The 20,355-nt window shown below is 46.1% G+C and overlaps 3 protein-coding genes and 3 pseudogenes across 3 annotated transcripts in view; all 6 read left to right on the top strand.

Moving 5' to 3' along the window:
* The window catches only part of LOC125905094 (biotinidase-like), a 2,822-nt pseudogene extending 338 nt beyond the window's left edge, over positions 1-2,484 (top strand).
* Positions 1-2,575, top strand: part of LOC125905086 (biotinidase-like) — a 26,460-nt gene extending 23,885 nt beyond the window's left edge. Inside the window, exon 7 of the mRNA XM_049602920.1 lies at positions 2,476-2,575. The gene's annotated coding sequence lies outside the window, so the exon portion shown is untranslated. The remainder of the gene's footprint in view (positions 1-2,475) is intronic.
* LOC125905088 (biotinidase-like) overlaps positions 1-8,491 on the top strand; it is a 12,412-nt gene extending 3,921 nt beyond the window's left edge. The window contains 7 exon segments of the mRNA XM_049602924.1: positions 6,584-6,733; positions 6,865-7,016; positions 7,124-7,301; positions 7,389-7,518; positions 7,521-7,544; positions 7,547-7,986; positions 8,065-8,491. Coding sequence (XP_049458881.1) covers positions 6,584-6,733; positions 6,865-7,016; positions 7,124-7,301; positions 7,389-7,518; positions 7,521-7,544; positions 7,547-7,986; positions 8,065-8,337 — 1,347 coding nt within the window. The 3' untranslated portion in view covers positions 8,338-8,491.
* On the top strand, positions 5,756-20,355 carry LOC125905093 (biotinidase-like). Its single transcript, XM_049602927.1, has 7 exons — positions 5,756-5,863; positions 17,756-17,943; positions 18,483-18,632; positions 18,764-18,915; positions 19,025-19,202; positions 19,290-19,847; positions 19,926-20,355. Exons 2-7 carry the CDS (start codon positions 17,764-17,766, stop codon positions 20,196-20,198), a joined length of 1,491 nt encoding a protein of 496 aa, XP_049458884.1. The 5' UTR covers positions 5,756-5,863; positions 17,756-17,763; the 3' UTR covers positions 20,199-20,355.
* Positions 9,750-12,180, top strand: LOC125905096 (biotinidase-like; annotated as a pseudogene).
* On the top strand, positions 13,470-16,162 carry LOC125905090 (biotinidase-like; annotated as a pseudogene).

Here is a 20,355-nt window from a genome sequence, read left to right as displayed (position 1 = left end):
GAACTTATTACAGTATTAGAGACTCCCAGCATGTCACAGTTTTTGTTAATAATTATGTATTTTCTCGTTATATTCCACCCATAGTTATGCATCTTAAGGAGACAAAATTGGTTTACAACAAGGGTTAGTTTTTGGGGGAGCTTTCCTAAAAAAAAATCTGCACACTGGCTATATGTTCTCAGTCCTTTCTTTCTTAAGTTCCTTATAAGTGAACTATTAAGGCTCCTGGAGTGGCTGGCTAGCCTGTCACTATTGTGAGGCTCTGTCCATCAGCAGGTATGTCCTCAGTACGTCTCTGAATCTGAGTCATTCAGTTCATCGTCCACAGTAACAGAGAACAGCAGACACTCTGGTCTGCAGTGGAAGGCTTGGTCAGGCCTCAGAAAAGGAAGGGCCCATCCATGCATTGTCATCTGCTTATCTAGGGCTTGGAGCAGGGCAGCAGGCTGAGCAAAGTACTCTGGACATCCCAATCCCCAGCAATGCTTTACAGCTCCTCCTGTTGGACCCTAATGCATTCTCAGGCCAGATGAGTCATATGATCCTACCAGCGTGTTCTGGGTTTGCCTCAGGGACTCCTACCTGTTGGATGCTCATTCGACACCTCTGGCTGGAGACAGGTAGAGTAATGGAACTTGTCTGATGTCTATACTCTGCTCTCATCTTCCCTTTGTCAGGGAGCCCAGATCCTGGTGTTCCCAGAAGAAGGTATTCGGGGTTTCGAATTCAGCTGCTCATCCATCTCTGGCTACTTAGAAACCATTCCTGACCCCCAGCAGGAGAGCTGGAACCCTGCACAGAGCCAGGCAGATACAACAACACTGAGGTGCACAATCACACTTCTAGATTTAAAGTTGTTATTGAACAGGCACTCTGACATGTGATATACTGACATGAAGACGCCACTATGCTGCTCAGAGCCTTCAGTCATACAACACCAGTCTGTGAATTCTACAGGTTCTCCAGCGGTTGAGCTGTATGGCTGGCCATTACAACCTCTATGTGGTGGCCAACGTGGCTGACCTGCAGCCCTGCCCCCTGACGACTGACCCCTCCTCCTCCTGTCCCCCTGATGGACACTGGCAGTTCAACACCAACGTGGTTTTCAGGTGCAGTGTAGACCTTAAAATAGAAATAGTGTAGCTGAAGTCAGGCGAGAACACCAATAAATCATTTCCTAGTCTGTGTGAACTGTTCACAGAATCTTTTTTCTTACAGCTCAGATGGCCTGCTGGCGCGCTACCATAAGTACCACCTCTTCTTTGAGGAAGCCTTGACACACACCGCCTCAACCTGAGATCATAACGTTTGATACACCTTTTGCTGGAAAATTTGGCCTCATGATCTGCTTTGACATCCTGTTCCATGATCCCACAATTGCCCTGGTGGAGAAGGTAAAAAACAGCCGCTCAAATTCTGCTTTCAACTCTACATTCCTGTGTTTGGTCTTCTTATCCTGACATTGGCCTCTCGTTTTAGGGTGTGCGGCCAACTGGTTTTCCCCAGAGCCTGGTTGAATGCACTCCCCCTACTGGACTCTGTCCAATTCCAGCGGGCATTCAGCTCGGGTGCCAATGTCACCCTGCTAGCGGCCAACCTGCGTAACAACCAAATGAACATGAGAGGAAGTGGCATCTACACCCCCTTCTCTGCCACTTACTACCACGCCCAGAAAGGAGAGCCAGAGGAGGGCAGGCTGCTGGTGGCCAGGGTGCCAGTGTTAGACCCACTGTGGGTGGGGCGGAGTGGAACCACAGGGGAGGGGGTAGTTCGTAGTCGGTCCACATCATCTACACCTACAGACTCTGGAAACTGTCACCAAGAGAGCTGTGTTGATCCTCCTCCTCCTGAAACTGCTCCATCAGTTCCTCCCTCCTCCGCCACCTTCATCTCATCCATGCTGGGTGACCCATTTACGTTTGTCCTCTTAAACCAGACAGAGGGTGAAGTGAACGTGTGTAATGGCACATTTTGTTGTCACCTGCAGTACCGGAGGTTTCCAAAGGGCGGCAGTGAAGAGCTCTACGCATTTGGAGCATTTGCTGGAACACACACACTGTTTGGTCACTGGGCCCTGCAGGTATGATTGACAATAAGTTTGAATATTTTTAAGCTACTTTTTGACACTCTTGTTATATGTATCATATCTGTGTTGCAGGTGTGTGCACTGGTCCGCTGTGCAGGGTTGGACATCAGTTCCTGTGGACAGGGAGTGGAAGAGGCTGAATCTAAAATGGACTTCACGTTGGAGGGGAAGTTTGGGACCAGATATGTGTACCCTTCAGTCTTAGCTAGCAAGCTGGTTCTGGAGCAGCCTGAGCATCTGGAAACAGCTGCAGATGGCACAGTGACCATGAGACACTCTAACATGACTGGTGGGCTGCTCACTGCCTGTCTGTACGGACGAATGTATCACCTTGACAATGAGTGAACTGCTTAGGAATAGATGGGTGTGTCAAAGGAACAATGTCAAAGACTTTTTAAAACAGATTTGTAAAACCACATATATATGTGTGTGTGAGTGACAACTGCCAAAGTCTTCCATGATAGCTCAAAGAACTCTGAATAAAAACACAATCTGTCCAGGCAGTACAGTAGTTCTGTTTTATTCCTTCCTCACATGTACAGTGCCCTCCAAAAGTATTGGAACAGTGAGTCCAATTTGTTTACTTTTGTTGTAGACTGAAAACATTTGGGTTTGACATCAAAAGATGAATATGAGACAAGAGATCAACATTTCAGCTTTTATTTCCAGGTATTTACATCTGGATCTGATACACAACTTAGAAGATAGCATTATTTGTAATGGAACACAAAATTTTTAGGTGAGCAAAAGTATTGGAACATATAAACTTAAAATAGATTAAAGTGAATGAGACTTAATATTTAGTTGCAAATCCTTTGCTTTCAATAACTGCATCAAGCCTGTGACCCACTGACATCACCAAACTTTTGCATTCTTCTTTTGTGATGCTTTTCCAGGCTTTCACCGCAGCCTCTTTCAGTTGTTGTTTGTTTTGGGGGGTTACTCCCTTCAGTCTCCTCTTCAGCAGGTAAAATGCATGCTCTGTTGGGTTTAAGTCTGGAGACTGACTTGGCCAGTCTAAAACCTTCCACTTCTTGCCGCTGATGAACTCCTTTGTTGTTTTGGCAGTGTGTTTTGGGTCGTTATCTTGCTGCATGATGAAGGATCTCCCAATCAGTTTGGTTGCTTCTTTCTTTAAATTAGAAGACAAAATGTTTCTGTAGACTTCTGAGTTCATCTTGCTGCTGCCATCATGTGTTACATCATCAGTGAAGATGAAAGAGCCCGTCCCAGAAGAAGCCATGCAAGCCCAAGCCATGACATTACCTCCACTGTGTTTCACAGATGAGCTTGTATGTTTGGGATCATGAGCAGATCCTTTCTTTCTCCAAACCTTCGCTTCCGTCACTTTGGAAAAAGTTAATCTTTGTCTCATCAGTCCATAAAACTTTTCCCAGAATTTTTGAGGCTCATCTCTGGACCTTTGGCAAATTCCAGCCTGGCCTTCCTATTCTTCTTGCTAAAGAGTGGTTTGCATCTTCTGGTGTAGCCTCTGTACTTTTGTTCATTAAGTCTTCTGCGAACAGTAGATTGGGATACCTTCACTCCTGCCCTCTGGAGGTTGTTGCTGATGTCACCAACAGTTGTTGTAGGGTCTTTCTTTACAGCTCTCACAATGTTTCTGTCATCAACTGCTGATGTTTTCCTTGGTCTACCTGTTCGACGCCTGTTGCTTAGTACACCAGTGGTTTCTTTCTTCTTCAGGACATTCCAAATGGTTGTACTGGCTATGGCCAATGTTTGTGCAATGGCTCTGATTGATTGTCCATCTTCTCTCAGATTCACAATTGCTTCTTTTTCACCCATAGACAGCTCTCTGGTTTTCATGTTGGTTCCACCTCTAAATGCAGTCTGCACAGGCAAATCTATCGTACCCAATCTGAAACTGAGCTCAGACATTCAGTGCTATTTATTGTTTGAATAATCAATATAATTGGGAGACACCTGGGCAACAAAACACACCTGTCAGTGACATGTTCCAATACTTTTGCTCTCATGAAAAATGGGTGGGTTCAAACAAAAGGTGCTATCTTCTAAGTTGTGTATCAGATCCAGATGTAAATACCTGGAAATAAAAGCTGAAATGTTGATCTCTTGTCCCATATTCATCTTCTGATGTCAAACCCAAATATTTTCAGTCTACAACAAAAATAAAGGAATTGACCTCACTGTTCCAATACTTTTGGAGGGCACTGTAGATTGTAGTAGCCCAGAATGCAAAAAAGCAACAGAGTAAGCTCTCTCTAACCAGGAGATGGAAGCTTATGAGCTTAAAGCATTGATGTGGGCTCCACTTACCTCACTAACCCTTTAGGTACTTGCCTGGGATTCGTGTGAGGATGATGTAATGTCATCAGGGCCATCAAGGGAACTCTTTTCTAAGTTTCAAGTCTGTGAAGACAGCAGGCTGAGCAAAGTACTGACATCCCTCTTCCCAGCAACACTTTCCAGCTCCTCCTGGGGGACCCCGAAGGTGTTCCGGGTGAGACGAGATCGATAATCCCACCAGTGTGTTCTGGGTCTGGGCTGGGGCCTCCTACCTGTTGGATATTCCTTGAACACCTCTGACTGGAGGCAACCAGGAAGCATCCTAATCAGATGCCAGATCCACCTCAACTGGCCCTTTTTGGCATAAAGTAGCAGCAGCTCTACTCCACACTCCTTCAGGATGTCTGTGCTTCTCACCCTGTCTCTGAGGCTGAGACCAATCAACATTCAGAGGAAACTCGCCGCTGCTTGTATCCACAATCTCATTCTTTCAGTGACTACCCAAAACTCATGACAAAGACAAGATGAACTGATAAATCAAGGGCTCCATCATCACAGCGCACTGGGCATTGCCATCACTGCTCACGCCGCACCAATCTGCTTGTCCATCCCGTGTTCAATTGTGCCCTTGAGGTCAGGAACAGTGCCTGTTGAGTGGCAGACAGGGATGGTGGTTTACATTTTTTAAAAATGGGACAAAAGGATGTGCTCCAATTATCGGGGAATCACACTGCTCAGCCTCCTGGGAGAGTTTTTCCAGGGTGCCGGAAAGGAGGCTCCAGATAGCTGTCGAACCTCAGATTCAGGAGGAGAAAAGCGGATTCTATTCTGGCCATGAAACAGTGGTTCTGATGGCTTCATTAACTGTAACCTGCAGCATGCACTGGGGCGGCTTACAGCTGAATATGAAGCAGTCAAAGTGAGAGTCAGCACCTTCAGTCTTAGGCCATATTTTTCTGCTGAAAATTGGTGGATCTCTCTGGGTTGGGAGTGAGTTACCACCCTAAGTGAAGTAGTTAAACTAACTCGGGGTCTTGTTCATGAGTGAGGGTAAAATAAGCAGAATTCCAGATATGAGGTATTATACCAGTGGAGACGGAAATATAAAATATGTGTCTAATGATCTAAGCAAAATGCAAATCCTTTTTCTAAACTGCATCATCATTCAAACTGTGAGTGTACCTCAGCAGAAGATGGGTGCATGACAGCCACCCATCCACACAGAAATTTTGTAATCCTATCACCACGCAAATAACCCACACAGATACAAAAGTGGATGCAGCCAGAATAATATCAGAATTTAGTTTAATGTCCCTCCCTGAAGCCAAAGTAGAAAAATAAGTCCCTCCCCAGCAGTGCCTAAAAATTTATTTGCCGTACCTCCCTCGTTTCCCCCCGTCTTATAACAAACAGAACAAACAATCCCCAACATTAACAGGTCTGTCGGGTTTACAACCTTTGTGTCCACACTGAAAGACTGGAACAATGTTTTGGATCTTTGTTGTGAGTGTTTTTTTAATGTCAGTCATTGTTCATACTGGGCCTGTCATGAATTCCTCCTATGTTGCTGCTGTGTATGAGCACAACGTAATCTTGAACCCGGACCCTCGTGTCCCCCTGTCCCGCCCTGAAGCCCTGCAGCATATGCAGAAAAACCTGGATATCTACGAGGAGCAGGCAGCCCGGGCTGCTCAGCAGGTATGGTCAGGTTTGGAGTTATTTATTATTTAGTTTTTTACTGCTCATTTCTGTGAGACAGACAAACTTATGACAGTACAATCCTACATTTCACAACTCCTGTTAATTTTTAACTCAAACTCTTCACTGGACTGATCCTTGGACCCCTTTGGCAGAAGTCTCAGACACCACTGCTGTTGTCACTTGCCATCAATTGCACAATATTTAACAGTAAACTGAGCTTGAATCTTAATCACAGACCACTAAATTTAAGAATAAGTTTCTGTTTGGTAAGTGACATAAGTCAGTAAAAACACAGTCAGGATATTAGCAGTAAAGAAATCCATCCCAAGCTTGTGATGGCAGGGTGCTTATGAGGGTGGGCATATATTACTGCAAATGAATCAGTGTTCCCAAGTTAACTTGGTAACCAGGAGTGCTTGTTTTTCTCTTTGTTCTCACATAAAGAAGCACATTTAATGTCACACACTTCATAACTACAGTAGAGTAATGGAGCCTGTCTCATCTCTGTACTCATCTTCCCTCGATCAGGGAGCCCAAATCCTGGTGTTTCCGGAAGACGGTATATATGGTTTCAACTTCAGCCATTCATCCATCTCTGGCTACTTAGAAACCATTCCTGACCCCCAGCAGGAGAGCTGGAACCCCTGCACAGAGCCAGGCAGATACAACAACACTGAGGTGCACAATCACATTTCTAGATTTAAAGTTGTTATTGAACAGGCACTCTGACATGTGATATACTGACATGAAGACACCACTATGCTGCTCAAAGCCTTCACTCATGCAACACCAGTCTGTGAATTCTACAGGTTCTCCAGCGGTTGAGCTGTATGGCCCGTCGTTACAACCTCTATGTGGTGGCCAACATGGCTGACCTGCAGCCCTGCCCCCTGACGACTGACCCCTCTTCCTCCTGTCCCCCTGATGGACACTGGCAGTTCAACACCAACGTGGTTTTCAGGTGCAGTGTAGACCTTGAAATAGAAATAGTGTAGCTGAAGTCAGGCAAGAACACCAATAAATAATTTCCTAGTCTGTGAACTGTTCACAGAACCTTTTGTCTTACAGCTCAGATGGCCTGCTGGTGGCACGCTACCATAAATACAACCTCTTCATTAATGAACCCTTTGACACACTGCCTCAACCTGAGATCATAACGTTTGAGACGCCTTTTGCTGGAAAATTTGGCCTCATGATCTGTTTTGACATCCTGTTCCATGATCCCACAATTGCCCTGGTGGAGAAGGTAAAAAGCAGCCGCTCAAATTCTGTTTTCAACTCTACATTCCTGTTTTTGGTCGTCTCTTGTCCTGACATTGGCCTCTCCTTTTAGGGTGTGCATCAGCTGATCTACCCCACAGCCTGGTTGAATGCACTCCCCCTACTGGACTCTGTCCAATTCCAGCGGGCATTCAGCTTGGGTGCCAATGTCACCCTGCTAGCGGCCAACCTGCGTAACAACCAATGAACATGAGGGGAAGTGGCATCTACACCCCTTCTCTGCCACTTACTACCACGCCCAGAAAGGAGAGCCAGAGGAGGGCAGGCTGCTGGTGGCCAGGGTGCCAGTGTTAGACCCACTGTGGGTGGGGCGGAGTGGGACCACAGTGGAGGGGGTAGTTAGTAGTCAGTCCACATCATCTACACCTACAGACTCTGGAAACTGTCACCAAGACAGTTGTTTCGATTCTCCTCCTCCTGAAACAGCTCCATCAGTTCCTCCCTCCTCCGCCACCTTCATCTCATCCATACTGGATGACCCATTTACATTTGTCCTCTTAAACAAGACAGAGGGTGAAGTGAACGTGTGTAATGGCACATTTTGTTGTCACCTGCAGTACCGGAGGTTTCCACAGGGTGGCAGTGAAGAGCTCTACGCATTAGGCGCATTTGTTGGAACACACACACTGTTTGGTCGCTGGGCCCTGCAGGTATGATTGACAATAAGTTTGAATATTTTAAAGCTGCTCTTTGAGACTCTTGTCACATGTATCATATCTGTGTTGCAGGTGTGTGCACTGGTCCGCTGTGCAGGGTTGGACATCAGTTCCTGTGGACAGGGAGTGGAAGAGGCTGAATCTAAAATGGACTTCACGTTGGAGGGGAAGTTTGGGACCAGATATGTGTACCCTTCAGTCTTAGCTAGCAAGCTGGTCCTGGAGCAGCCTGAGCATCTGGAAACAGCTGCAGATGGCACAGTGACCATGAGACACTCGAACATGACTGGTGGGCTGCTCACTGCCTGTCTGTACGGACGAATGTATCACCTTGACAATGAGTGAACTGCTTAGGAATACATGGGTGTGTCAGAGGAACAATGTCAAATACATTTTTAGAACTGATTTATAAAACCACATATATATGTGTGTGAGTGACAGCTGCCAATGTTTTCTATGATAGCTCAAAGAACTCTGAATAAAAACACAATCTGTCCAGGCCGTACAGTGGTTCTGTTTTATTCCTTCCTCACATGTAGATCGTAGTAGCCCAGAATGCAAAAAAGCAACGGAGTGAGCTCTCTCTAACCAGCAGATGGAAGCTTATGAGCTTAAAGCATTGATGTGGGCTCCACTTACCTCACTAACCCTTTAGGTACTTGCCTGGGATTCGTGTGAGGATGATGTAATGTCATCAAGGCCATCAAGGGAACTCATTTCTAAGTTTAAAGGCTGTGAAGACAGCAGGCTGAGCAAAGTACTCCGGACATCCCTCTTTCCAGCAACACTTTCCAGCTCCTCCTGGGGGACCCCGAAGGTGTTCCGGGTGAGACGAGATCGATAATCCCACCAGTGTGTTCTGGGTCTGGGCTGGGGCCTCCTACCTGTTAGATGTTCCTTGAACACCTCTGACTGGAGGCAACCAGGAAGCATCCTAATCAGATGCCAGATCCACCTCAACTGGCCCTTTTTGGCCTAAAGTAGCAGCAGTTCTACTCCACGCTCCTTCAGGATGTCTACGCTTCTCACCCTGTCTTGAAGGCTGAGACCAGTCAACCTTCAGAGGAAACATGTTTTGACTGCTTGTACCCACAATCTCATTCTTTGCATGACTAGGGTGGTTTACAGCTGAATATGAAGCAGTCAAAGTGAGAGTCAACACCTTCAGTCTTAGGCCATAGTTTTCTGCTGAAAAATGGTGGATCTCTCTCTCTGGGTTGGGAGTGAGTTACCACCCTAAGTGAAGGAGTTAAACTAACTCGGGGTCTTGTTCATGAGTGAGGGTAAAATAAGCAGAATTCCAGAGATGAGGTATTATACCAGTGGAGATGGAAATATAAAATATGTGTCTTATTTATTTGCTCAGTGATAAATGTGGTGGAACGCTGATAATGATCTAAGCAAAATGCAAATCCTTTTTCTAAACTGCATCATCATTCAAACTGTGAGTGTACCTCAGCAGAAGATGGGTGTATGACAGCCACCCATCCACACAGAAATTTTGTAATCCTATCAACACGCAAATAACCTGCATAGATACAAAAGTGGATGCAGCCAGAATTATATCAGAATTTAGTTTAATGTCCCTCCCTGAAGCCAAAGTAGAAAAATAAGTCCCTCCCCAGCAGTGCCTAAAAATTTATTTGCCGTACCTCCCTCGTTTCGCCCCGTCTTATAACAAACAGAACAAACAATCCCCAACATTAACAGGTCTGTCGGGTTTACAACCTTTGTGTCCACACTGAAAGACTGGAACAATGTTTTGGATCTTTGTTGTGAGTTTTTTTTTAATGTCAGTCATTGTTCATACTGGGCCTGTCATGAATTCCTCCTATGTTGCTGCTGTGTATGAGCACAACGTAATCTTGAACCCGGACCCTCGTGTCCCCCTGTCCCGCCCTGAAGCCCTGCAGCATATGCAGAAAAACCTGAATATCTACGAGGAGCAGGCAGCCCGGGCTGCTCAGCAGGTATGGTCAGGTTTGGAGTTATTTATTATTTAGTTTTTTTACTGCTCATTTCTGTGAGACAGACAAACTTATGACAGTACAATCCTACATTTCACAACTCCTGTTAATTTTTAACTCAAACTCTTCACTGGACTGATCCTTGGACCCCTTTGGCAGAAGTCTCAGACACCACTGCTGCTGTCACTTGCCATCAATTGCACAATATTTAACAGTAAACTGAGCTTGAATCTTAATCACAGACCACTAAATTTAAGAAAAATCCATCCCAAGCTTGTGATGGCAGGGTGCTTATGAGGGTGGGCATATATTACTGCAAATGAATCAGTGTTCCCAAGTTAACTTGGTAACCAGGAGTGCTTGTTTTTCTCTTTGTTCTCACATAAAGAAGCACATTTAATGTCACACACTTCATAACTACAGTAGAGTAATGGAGCCTGTCTCATCTCTGTACTCTGTCCTCATCTTCCCTCGATCAGGGAGCCCAGATCCTGGTGTTTCCAGAAGACGGTATATATGGTTTCAACTTCAGCCATTCATCCATCTCTGGCTACTTAGAAACCATTCCTGACCCCCAGCAGGAGAGCTGGAACCCCTGCACAGAGCCAGGCAGATACAACAACACTGAGGTGCACAATCACATTTCTAGATTTAAAGTTGTTATTGAACAGGCACTCTGACATGTGATATACTGACATGAAGACACCACTATGCTGCTCAGAGCCTTCAGTCATACAACACCAGTCTGTAAATTCTACAGGTTCTCCAGCGGTTGAGCTGTATGGCCCTGTTACAACCTCTATGTGGTGGCCAACATGGCTGACCTGCAGCCCTGCCCCTGAGACTGACCCCTCTCCTCCTGTCCCCTGATGGACACTGGCAGTTCAACACCAACGTGGTTTTCAGGTGCAGTGTAGACCTTGAAATAGAAATAGTGTAGCTGAAGTCAGGCAAGAACACCAATAAATAATTTCCTAGTCTGTGTGAACTGTTCATAGAACCTTTTTTCTTACAGCTCAGATGGCCTGCTGGTGGCACGCTACCATAAATACAACCTCTTCATTGATGAACCCTTTGACACACCGCCTCAACCTGAGATCATAACGTTTGAGACGCCTTTTGCTGGAAAATTTGGCCTCATGATCTGTTTTGACATCCTGTTCCATGATCCCACAATTGCCCTGGTGGAGAAGGTAAAAAGCAGCCGCTCAAATTCTGTTTTCAACTCTACATTCCTGTTTTTGGTCGTCTCTTGTCCTGACATTGGCCTCTCCTTTTAGGGTGTGCATCAGCTGATCTACCCCACAGCCTGGTTGAATGCACTCCCCCTACTGGACTCTGTCCAATTCCAGCGGGCATTCAGCTTGGGTGCCAATGTCACCCTGCTAGCGGCCAACCTGCGTAACAACCGACGGGACATGAGGGGAAGTGGCATCTACACCCCCTTCTCTGCCACTTACTACCACGCCCAGAAAGGAGAGCCAGAGGAGGGCAGGCTGCTGGTGGCCAGGGTGCCAGTGTTAGACCCACTGTGGGTGGGGCGGAGTGGACCCACAGGAGGGTAGTTAGTAGTCAGTCCACATCATCTCTACACTGTACAGACTCTGAAACTGTCACCATTTCCTCCCTCCTCCGCCACCTTCGTCTCATCCATGCTGGATGACCCATTTACATTTGTCCTCTTAAACAAGACAGAGGGTGAAGTGAACGTGTGTAATGGCACATTTTGTTGTCACCTGCAGTACCGGAGGTTTCCACAGGGTGGCAGTGAAGAGCTCTATGCATTAGGCACATTTGCTGGAACACACACACTGTTTACAGCTGGGCCCTGCAGGTATGAATGACAATAAGTTTGAATATTTTAAAGCTGCTCTTTGAGACTCTTGTCACATGTATCATATCTGTGTTGCAGGTGTGTGCACTGGTCCGCTGTGCAGGGTTGGACATCAGTTCCTGTGGACAGGGAGTGGAAGAGGCTGAATCTAAAATGGACTTCACGTTGGAGGGGAAGTTTGGGACCAGATATGTGTACCCTTCAGTCTTAGCTAGCAAGCTGGTCCTGGAGCAGCCTGAGCATCTGGAAACAGCTGCAGATGGCACAGTGACCATGAGACACTCGAACATGACTGGTGGGCTGCTCACTGCCTGTCTGTTCGGACGAATGTATCACCTTGACAATGAGTGAACTGCTTAGGAATAGATAGGTGTGTCAGAGGAACAATGTCAAATACTTTTTAAAAAATGATTTATAAAACCACATATATATGTGTGTGAGTGACAGCTGCCAATGTTTTCTATGATAGCTCAAAGAACTCTGAATAAAAACACAATCTGTCCAGGCCGTACAGTGGTTCTGTTTTATTCCTTCCTCACATGTAGATCGTAGTAGCCCAGAATGCAAAAAAGCAACGGAGTGAGCTCTCTCTAACCAGCAGATGGAAGCTTATGAGCTTAAAGCATTGATGTGGGCTCCACTTACCTCACTAACCCTGTAGGTACTTGCCTGGGATTCGTGTGAGGATGATGTAATGTCATCAGGGCCATCAAGGGAACTCATTTCTAAGTTTAAAGGCTGTGAAGACAGCAGGCTGAGCAAGTACTCCGGACATCCCTCTTCCCAGCAACACTTTCCAGCTCCTCCTGGGGGACCCCGAAGGTGTTCCGGGTGAGACAAGATCTATAATCCCACCAGTGTGTTCTGGGTTTGGGCTGGGGCCTCTTACCTGTTGGATGTTTCTTGAACACCTCTGACTGGAGGCAACCAGGAAGCATCCTAATCAGATGCCAGATCCACCTCAACTGGCCCTTTTTGGCCTAAAGTAGCAGCAGTTCTACTCCACGCTCCTTCAGGATGTCTGCGTTTCTCACCCTGTTTTGAAGGCTGAGACCAGTCAACCTTCAGTGGAAACATGTTTTGACTGCTTGTACCCACAATCTCATTCTTTGCGTGACTAGGGTGGTTTACAGCTGAATATGAAGCAGTCAAAGTGAGAGTCAACACCTTCAGTCTTAGGCCATAGTTTTCTGCTGAAAAATGGTGGATCTCTCTCTCTGGGTTGGGAGTGAGTTACCACCCTAAGTGAAGGAGTTAAACTAACTCGGGGTCTTGTTCATGAGTGAGGGTAAAATAAGCAGAATTCCAGAGATGAGGTATTATACCAGTGGAGATGGAAATATAAAATATGTGTCTTATTTATTTGCTCAGTGATAAATGTGTTGGGAACGCTGATAATGATCTAAGCAAAATGCAAATCCTTTTCTAAACTGCATCATCATTCAAACTGTGAGTGTACCTCAGCAGAAGATGGGTGTATGACAGCCACCCATCCACACAGAAATTTTGTAATCCTATCAACACGCAAATAACCTGCATAGATACAGTGGATGCAGCCAGAATTATATCAGAATTTAGTTTAATGTCCCTCCTGAAGCCAAAGTAGAAAAATAAGTCCCCTCCCAGCAGTGCCTAAAAATTTATTTGCCGACTCTCCTCGTTTCGCCCCCTTATAACAAACAGAACAAACAATCCCCAACATTAACAGGTCTGTCGGGTTTACAACCTTTGTGTCCACACTGAAAGACTGGAACAATGTTTTGGATCTTTGTTGTGAGTTTTTTTTTAATGTCAGTCATTGTTCATACTGGGCCTGTCATGAATTCCTCCTATGTTGCTGCTGTGTATGAGCACAACGTAATCTTGAACCCGGACCCTCGTGTCCCCCTGTCCCGCCCTGAAGCCCTGCAGCATATGCAGAAAAACCTGGATATCTACGAGGAGCAGGCAGCCCGGGCTGCTCAGCAGGTATGGTCAGGTTTGGAGTTATTTATTATTTAATTTTTTACTGCTCAGTTCTGTGAGACAGACAAACTTATGACAGTACAATCCTACATTTCACAACTCCTGTTAATTTTTAACTCAAACTCCTCATTGGACTGATCCTTGGACCCCTTTGGCAGAAGTCTCAGACACCACTGCTGCTGTCACTTGCCATCAATTGCACAATATTTAACAGTAAACTGAGCTTGAATCTTAATCACAGACCACTAAATTTAAGAATAAGTTTCTGTTTGATAAGTGACATAAGTCAGTAAAAAACACAGTCAGGATATTAGCAGTAAAGAAATCCATCCCAAGCTTGTGATGGCAGGGTGCTTATGAGGGTGGGCATATATTACTGCAAACGAATCAGTGTTCCCAAGTTAACTTGGTAACCAGGAGTGCTTGTTTTTCTCTTTGTTCTCACATAAAGAAGCACATTTAATGTCACACACTTCATAACTACAGTAGAGTAATGGAGCTTGTCTCATCTCTGTACTCTGTCCTCATCTTCCCTCGATCAGGGAGCCCAGATCCTGGTGTTTCCAGAAGACGGTATATATGGTTTCAACTTCAGCCATTCATCCATCTCTGGCTACTTAGAAACCATTCCTGACCCCCAGCAGGAGAGCTGGAACCCCTGCACAGAGCCAGGCAGATACAACAACACTGAGGTGCACAATCACACTTCTAGATTTAACGTTGTTATTGAACAGGCACTCTGACATGTGATATACTGACATGAAGACACCACTATGCTGCTCAGAGCCTTCAGTCATACAACACCAGTCTGTGAATTCTACAGGTTCTCCAGCGGTTGAGCTGTATGGCCCTGCGTAACAACCTCTATGTGGTGGCCAACATGGCTGACCTGCAGCCCTGCCCCCTGAAGACTGACCCCTCCTCCTCCTGTCCCCCTGATGGACACTGGCAGTTCAACACCAACGTGGTTTTCAGGTGCAGTGTAGACCTTGAAATAGAAATAGTGTAGCTGAAGTCAGGCGAGAACACCAATAAATAATTTCCTAGTCTGTGTGAACTGTTCATAGAACCTTTTTTCTTACAGCTCAGATGGCCTGCTGGTGGCACGCTACCATAAATACAACCTCTTCATTGATGAACCCTTTGACACACCGCCTCAACCTGAGATCATAACGTTTGAGACGCCTTTTGCTGGAAAATTTGGCCTCATGATCTGTTTTGACATCCTGTTCTATGATCCCACAATTGCCCTGGTGGAGAAGGTTAAAAAAATTGTACAAAGTTTTACATTCCTGTGATTGGTCGTCTCTTGTCCTGACATTGGCCTCTCCTTTTAGGGTGTGCATCAGCTGATCTTTCCTACAGCCTGGATGAATGCACTCCCCCTACTGGACTCTGTCCAATTCCAGCGGGCGTTCAGCTTGGGTGCCAATGTCACCCTGCTAGCTGCCAACCTGCGTAACAACCGAATGAACATGAGAGGAAGTGGCATCTACACTCTTCTCTGCCACTTACTACCACGCCCAGAAAGGAGACCCAGAGGAGGGCAGGCTGCTGGTGGCCAGGGTGCCAGTGTTAGACCCACTGTGGGTGGGGTGGAGTGGAACCACAGGGGAGGGGGTAGTTAGTAGTCAGTCCACATCATCTGCATCTCCTCCAACTGAAACTGCTCCATCAGTTCCTCCCTCCTCCACCACCTCCATCTCATCCATGATGTACGACCCATTTACATTTGTCCTCTTAAACCAGACAGAGGATGAAGTGAACGTGTGTAATGGCACATTTTGTTGTCACCTGCAGTACCGGATGTTTCCACAGGGTGGCAGCAAAGAGCTCTATGCATTAGGCGCATTTGCTGGAAAACACCGTGGTTACAGACACTGGGCCATGCAGGTACGAATGACAATAAGTTTGAATATTTTAAAGCTGCTTTTTGAGACTCTTGTCACATGTATCATATCTGTGTTGCAGGTGTGTGCACTGGTCCGCTGTGCAGGGTTGGACATCAGTTCCTGTGGACAGGGAGTGGAAGAGGCTGAATCTAAAATGGACTTCACGTTGGAGGGCAAGTTTGGGACCAGATATGTGTACCCTTCAGTCTTAGCTAGTAAACTGGTCCTGGAGCAGCCTGAGCATCTGGAAAGAGCTGCAGATGGCACAGTGACCATGAGACACTCGAACATGACTGGTGGGCTGCTCACTGCCTGTCTGTACGGACGAATGTATCACCTTGACAATGAGTGAACTGCTTAGAAATAGACGGTTGTGTCAGAGGAACAATGTCAAATACTTTTTAAAAAATGATTTATAAAACCACATATATATGTGTGTGAGTGACAGCTGCCAATGTTTTCTATGATAGCTCAAAGAACTCTGAATAAAAACACAATCTGTCCAGGCAGTACAGTGGTTCTGTTTTATTCCTTCCTCACATGTAGATCGTAGTAGCCCAGAATGCAAAAAAGCAACAGAGTAAGCTCTCTCTAACCAGCAGATGGAAGCTTATGAGCTTAAAGCATTGATGTGGGCTCCACTTACCTCACTAACCCTTTAGGTACTTGCCTGGGATTCGTGTAAGGATGAGGTAATGTCATCAGGGCCATTAAGGGAACTCATTTCTAAGTTTCAAGTCTGTGAAGACAGCAGGCTGAGCAAAGTACTCCGGACATCCCTCTTCCCAGCAACACTTTCCAGCTCCTCCTGGGGGACCCCGAAGGTGTTCCGGGTGAGACGAGATCGATAATCCAACCAGTGTGTTCTGGGTTTGGGCTGGGGCCTCTTACCTGTTGGATATTCCTTGAACACCTCTGACTGGAGGCAACCAGGAAGCATCCTAATCAGATGCCAGATCCACCTCAACTGGCCCTTCTTGGCATAAAGTAGCAGCAGCTCTACTCCATGCGCCTTCAGGATGTCTGTGCTTCTCACCCTGTCTCTGAGGCTGAGACCAATCAACATTCAGAGGAAACTTTTTCTGCTTGTATCCACAATCTCATTCTTTCAGTGATTACCCAAAACTCATGACAAAGACAAGATGAACTGATAAATCAAGGGCTCCATCATCACAGCGCACTGGGCATTGCCATCACTGCTCACGCCGCACCAATCTGCTTGTCCATCCCGTGTTCCATTGTGCCCTTGAGGTCAGGAACAGTGCCTGTTGAGTGGCAGACAGGGATGGTGGTTTACATTTTTTAAAAATGGGACAAAAGGATGTGCTCCAATTATCAGGGAATCACACTGCTCAGCCTCCCTGGGAGAGTTTTCCAGGGTGCCGGAAAGGAGGCTCCAGATAGCTGTCGAACCTCAGATTCAGGAGGAGAACAGCGGATTCTATTCTGGCCATGAAACAGTGGTTCTGATGGCTTCATTAACTGTAACCTCCAGCATGCACTGGGGCGGCTTACAGCTGAATATGAAGCAGTCAAAGTGAGAGTCAGCACCTTCAGTCTTAGGCCATAGTTTTCTGCTGAAAAATGGTGGATCTCTCTCTCTGGGTTGGGGTTGGGTTACCACCCTAAGTGAAGCAGTTAAACTAACTCGGGGTCTTGTTCATGAGTGAGGGTAAAATAAGCAGAATTCCAGATATGAGGTATTATACCAGTGGAGACGGAAATATAAAATATGTGTCTAATGATCTAAGCAAAATGCAAATCCTTTTTCTAAACTGCATCATCATTCAAACTGTGAGTGTACCTCAGCAGAAGATGGGTGTATGACAGCCACCCATCCACACAGAAATTTTGTAATCCTATCAACACGCAAATAACCCGCACAGATACAAAAGTGGATGCAACCAGAATAATATCAGAATTTAGTTTAATGTCCCTCCCTGAAGCCAAAGTAGAAAAATAAGTCCCTCCCCAGCAGTGCCTAAAAATTTATTTGCCTTTTATAACAAACAGAACAAACAATCCCCAACATTAACAGGTCTGTCGGGTTTACAACCTTTGTCCACACTGAAAGACTGGAACAATGTTTTGGATCTTGTTGTTAGTTTTTTTAATGTCAGTCATTGTTCATACTGGGCCTGTCATGAATTCCTCCTATGTTGCTGCTGTGTATGAGCACAACGTAATCTTGAACCCGGACCCTCATGTCCCCCTGTCCCGCCCTGAAGCCCTGCAGCATATGCAGAAAAACCTGGATATCTACGAGGAGCAGGCAGCCCGGGCTGCTCAGCAGGTATGGTCAGGTTTGGAGTTATTTATTATTTAGTTTTTTACTGCTCATTTCTGTGAGACAGACAAACTTATGACAGTACAATCCTACATTTCACAACTCCTGTTAATTTTTAACTCAAACTCTTCATTGGACTGATCCTTGGACCCCTTTGGCAGAAGTCTCAGACACCACTGCTGTTGTCACTTGCCATCAATTGCACAATATTTAACAGTAAACTGAGCTTGAATCTTAATCACAGACCTCTCAATTTAAGAATAAGTTTCTGTTTGATAAGTGACATAAGTCAGTAAAAAACACAGTCAGGATATTAGCAGTAAAGAAATCCATCCCAAGCTTGTGATGGCAGGGTGCTTATGAGGGTGGGCATATATTACTGCAAACGAATCAGTGTTCCCAAGTTAACTTGGTAACCAGGAGTGCTTGTTTTTCTCTTTGTTCTCACATGAAGAAGCACATTTAATGTCACACACTTCATAACTACAGTAGAGTAATGGAGCTTGTCTCATCTCTGTACTTTGTCCTCATCTTCCCTCGATCAGGGAGCCCAGATCCTGGTGTTTCCAGAAGACGGTATATATGGTTTCAACTTCAGCCATTCGTCCATCTCTGGCTACTTAGAAACCATTCCTGACCCCCAGCAGGAGAGCTGGAACCCCTGCACAGAGCCAGGCAGATACAACAACACTGAGGTGCACAATCACATTTCTAGATTTAAAGTTGTTATTGAACAGGCACTCTGACATGTGACATACTGACATGAAGACACCACTATGCTGCTCAGAGCCTTCAGTCATACAACACCAGTCTGTGAATTCTACAGGTTCTCCAGCGGTTGAGCTGTATGGCCCGTCGTTACAACCTCTATGTGGTGGCCAACATGGCTGACCTGCAGCCCTGCCCCCTGAAGACTGACCCCTCCTCCTCCTGTCCCCCTGATGGACACTGGCAGTTCAACACCAACGTGGTTTTCAGGTGCAGTGTAGACCTTGAAATAGAAATAGTGTAGCTGAAGTCAGGCAAGAACACCAATAAATAATTTCCTAGTCTGTGTGAACTGTTCACAGAACCTTTTGTCTTACAGCTCAGATGGCCTGCTGGTGGCACGCTACCATAAATACAACCTCTTCATTAATGAACCCTTTGACACACCGCCTCAACCTGAGATCATAACGTTTGAGACGCCTTTTGCTGGAAAATTTGGCCTCATGATCTGCTTTGACATGCTGTTCCATGATCCCACAATTGCCCTGGTGGAGAAGGTAAAAAGCAGCCGCTCAAATTCTGTTTTCAACTCTACATTCCTGTGTTTGGTCTTCTCTTGTCCTGACATTGGCCTCTCTTTTTAGGGTGTGCGTCAGCTGATCTACCCCACAGCCTGGTTGAATGCACTCCCCCTACTGGACTCTGTCCAATTCCAGCGGGCATTCAGCTTGGGTGCCAATGTCACCCTGCTAGCGGCCAACCTGCGTAACAACCGACGGGACATGAGGGGAAGTGGCATCTACACCCCCTTCTCTGCCACTTACTACCACGCCCAGAAAGGAGAGCCAGAGGAGGGCAGGCTGCTGGTGGCCAGGGTGCCAGTGTTAGACCCACTGTGGGTGGGGCAGAGTGGAACCACAGTGGAGGGGGTAGTTAGTAGTCAGTCCACATCATCTGCATCTCCTCCAACTGAAAGTGCTCCATCAGTTCCTCCCTCCTCCGCCACCTTCGTCTCATCCATGCTGGATGACCCATTTACATTTGTCCTCTTAAACAAGACAGAGGGTGAAGTGAACGTGTGTAATGGCACATTTTGTTGTCACCTGCAGTACCGGAGGTTTCCACAGGGTGGCAGTGAAGAGCTCTATGCATTAGGCACATTTGCTGGAACACACACACTGTTTGGTCGCTGCGCTGTGCAGGTATGAATGCCAATAAGTTTGAATATTTTAAAGCTGCTCTTTGAGACTCTTGTCACATGTATCATATCTGTGTTGCAGGTGTGTGCACTGGTCCGCTGTGCAGGGTTGGACATCAGTTCCTGTGGACAGGGAGTGGAAGAGGCTGAATCTAAAATGGACTTCACGTTGGAGGGGAAGTTTGGGACCAGATATGTGTACCCTTCAGTCTTAGCTAGCAAGCTGGTCCTGGAGCAGCCTGAGCATCTGGAAACAGCTGCAGATGGCACAGTGACCATGAGACACTCGAACATGACTGGTGGGCTGCTCACTGCCTGTCTGTTCGGACGAATGTATCACCTTGACAATGAGTGAACTGCTTAGGAATACATGGGTGTGTCAGAGGAACAATGGCAAATACTTTTTAAAAAATGATTTATAAAACCACATATATATATGTGTGAGTGACAGCTGCCAATGTTTTCTATGATCGCTCAAAGAACTCTGAATAAAAACACAATCTGTCCAGGCA

The sequence above is a fragment of the Epinephelus fuscoguttatus genome, linkage group LG17 (genome assembly GCF_011397635.1).
Source record: "Epinephelus fuscoguttatus linkage group LG17, E.fuscoguttatus.final_Chr_v1".
Lineage (NCBI taxonomy): Eukaryota > Metazoa > Chordata > Actinopteri > Perciformes > Serranidae > Epinephelus > Epinephelus fuscoguttatus.
The sequence above is the reverse complement of the archived record's forward strand: the minus strand, read 5'-3'. Positions and strand labels throughout refer to the sequence as shown.

Coding starts and splice junctions, on each gene's coding strand:
- LOC125905093 (XM_049602927.1), top strand. CDS start 17,764: ATGTCAGTCATTGTTCATACTGGGCCTGTCATGAATTCCTCCTATGTT. Junction 19,203..19,289: donor CAATTGCCCTGGTGGAGAAG/GTAAAAAGCAGC, acceptor CTCTCTTTTTAG/GGTGTGCGTCAGCTGATCTA. Junction 19,848..19,925: donor TTGGTCGCTGCGCTGTGCAG/GTATGAATGCCA, acceptor TCTGTGTTGCAG/GTGTGTGCACTGGTCCGCTG.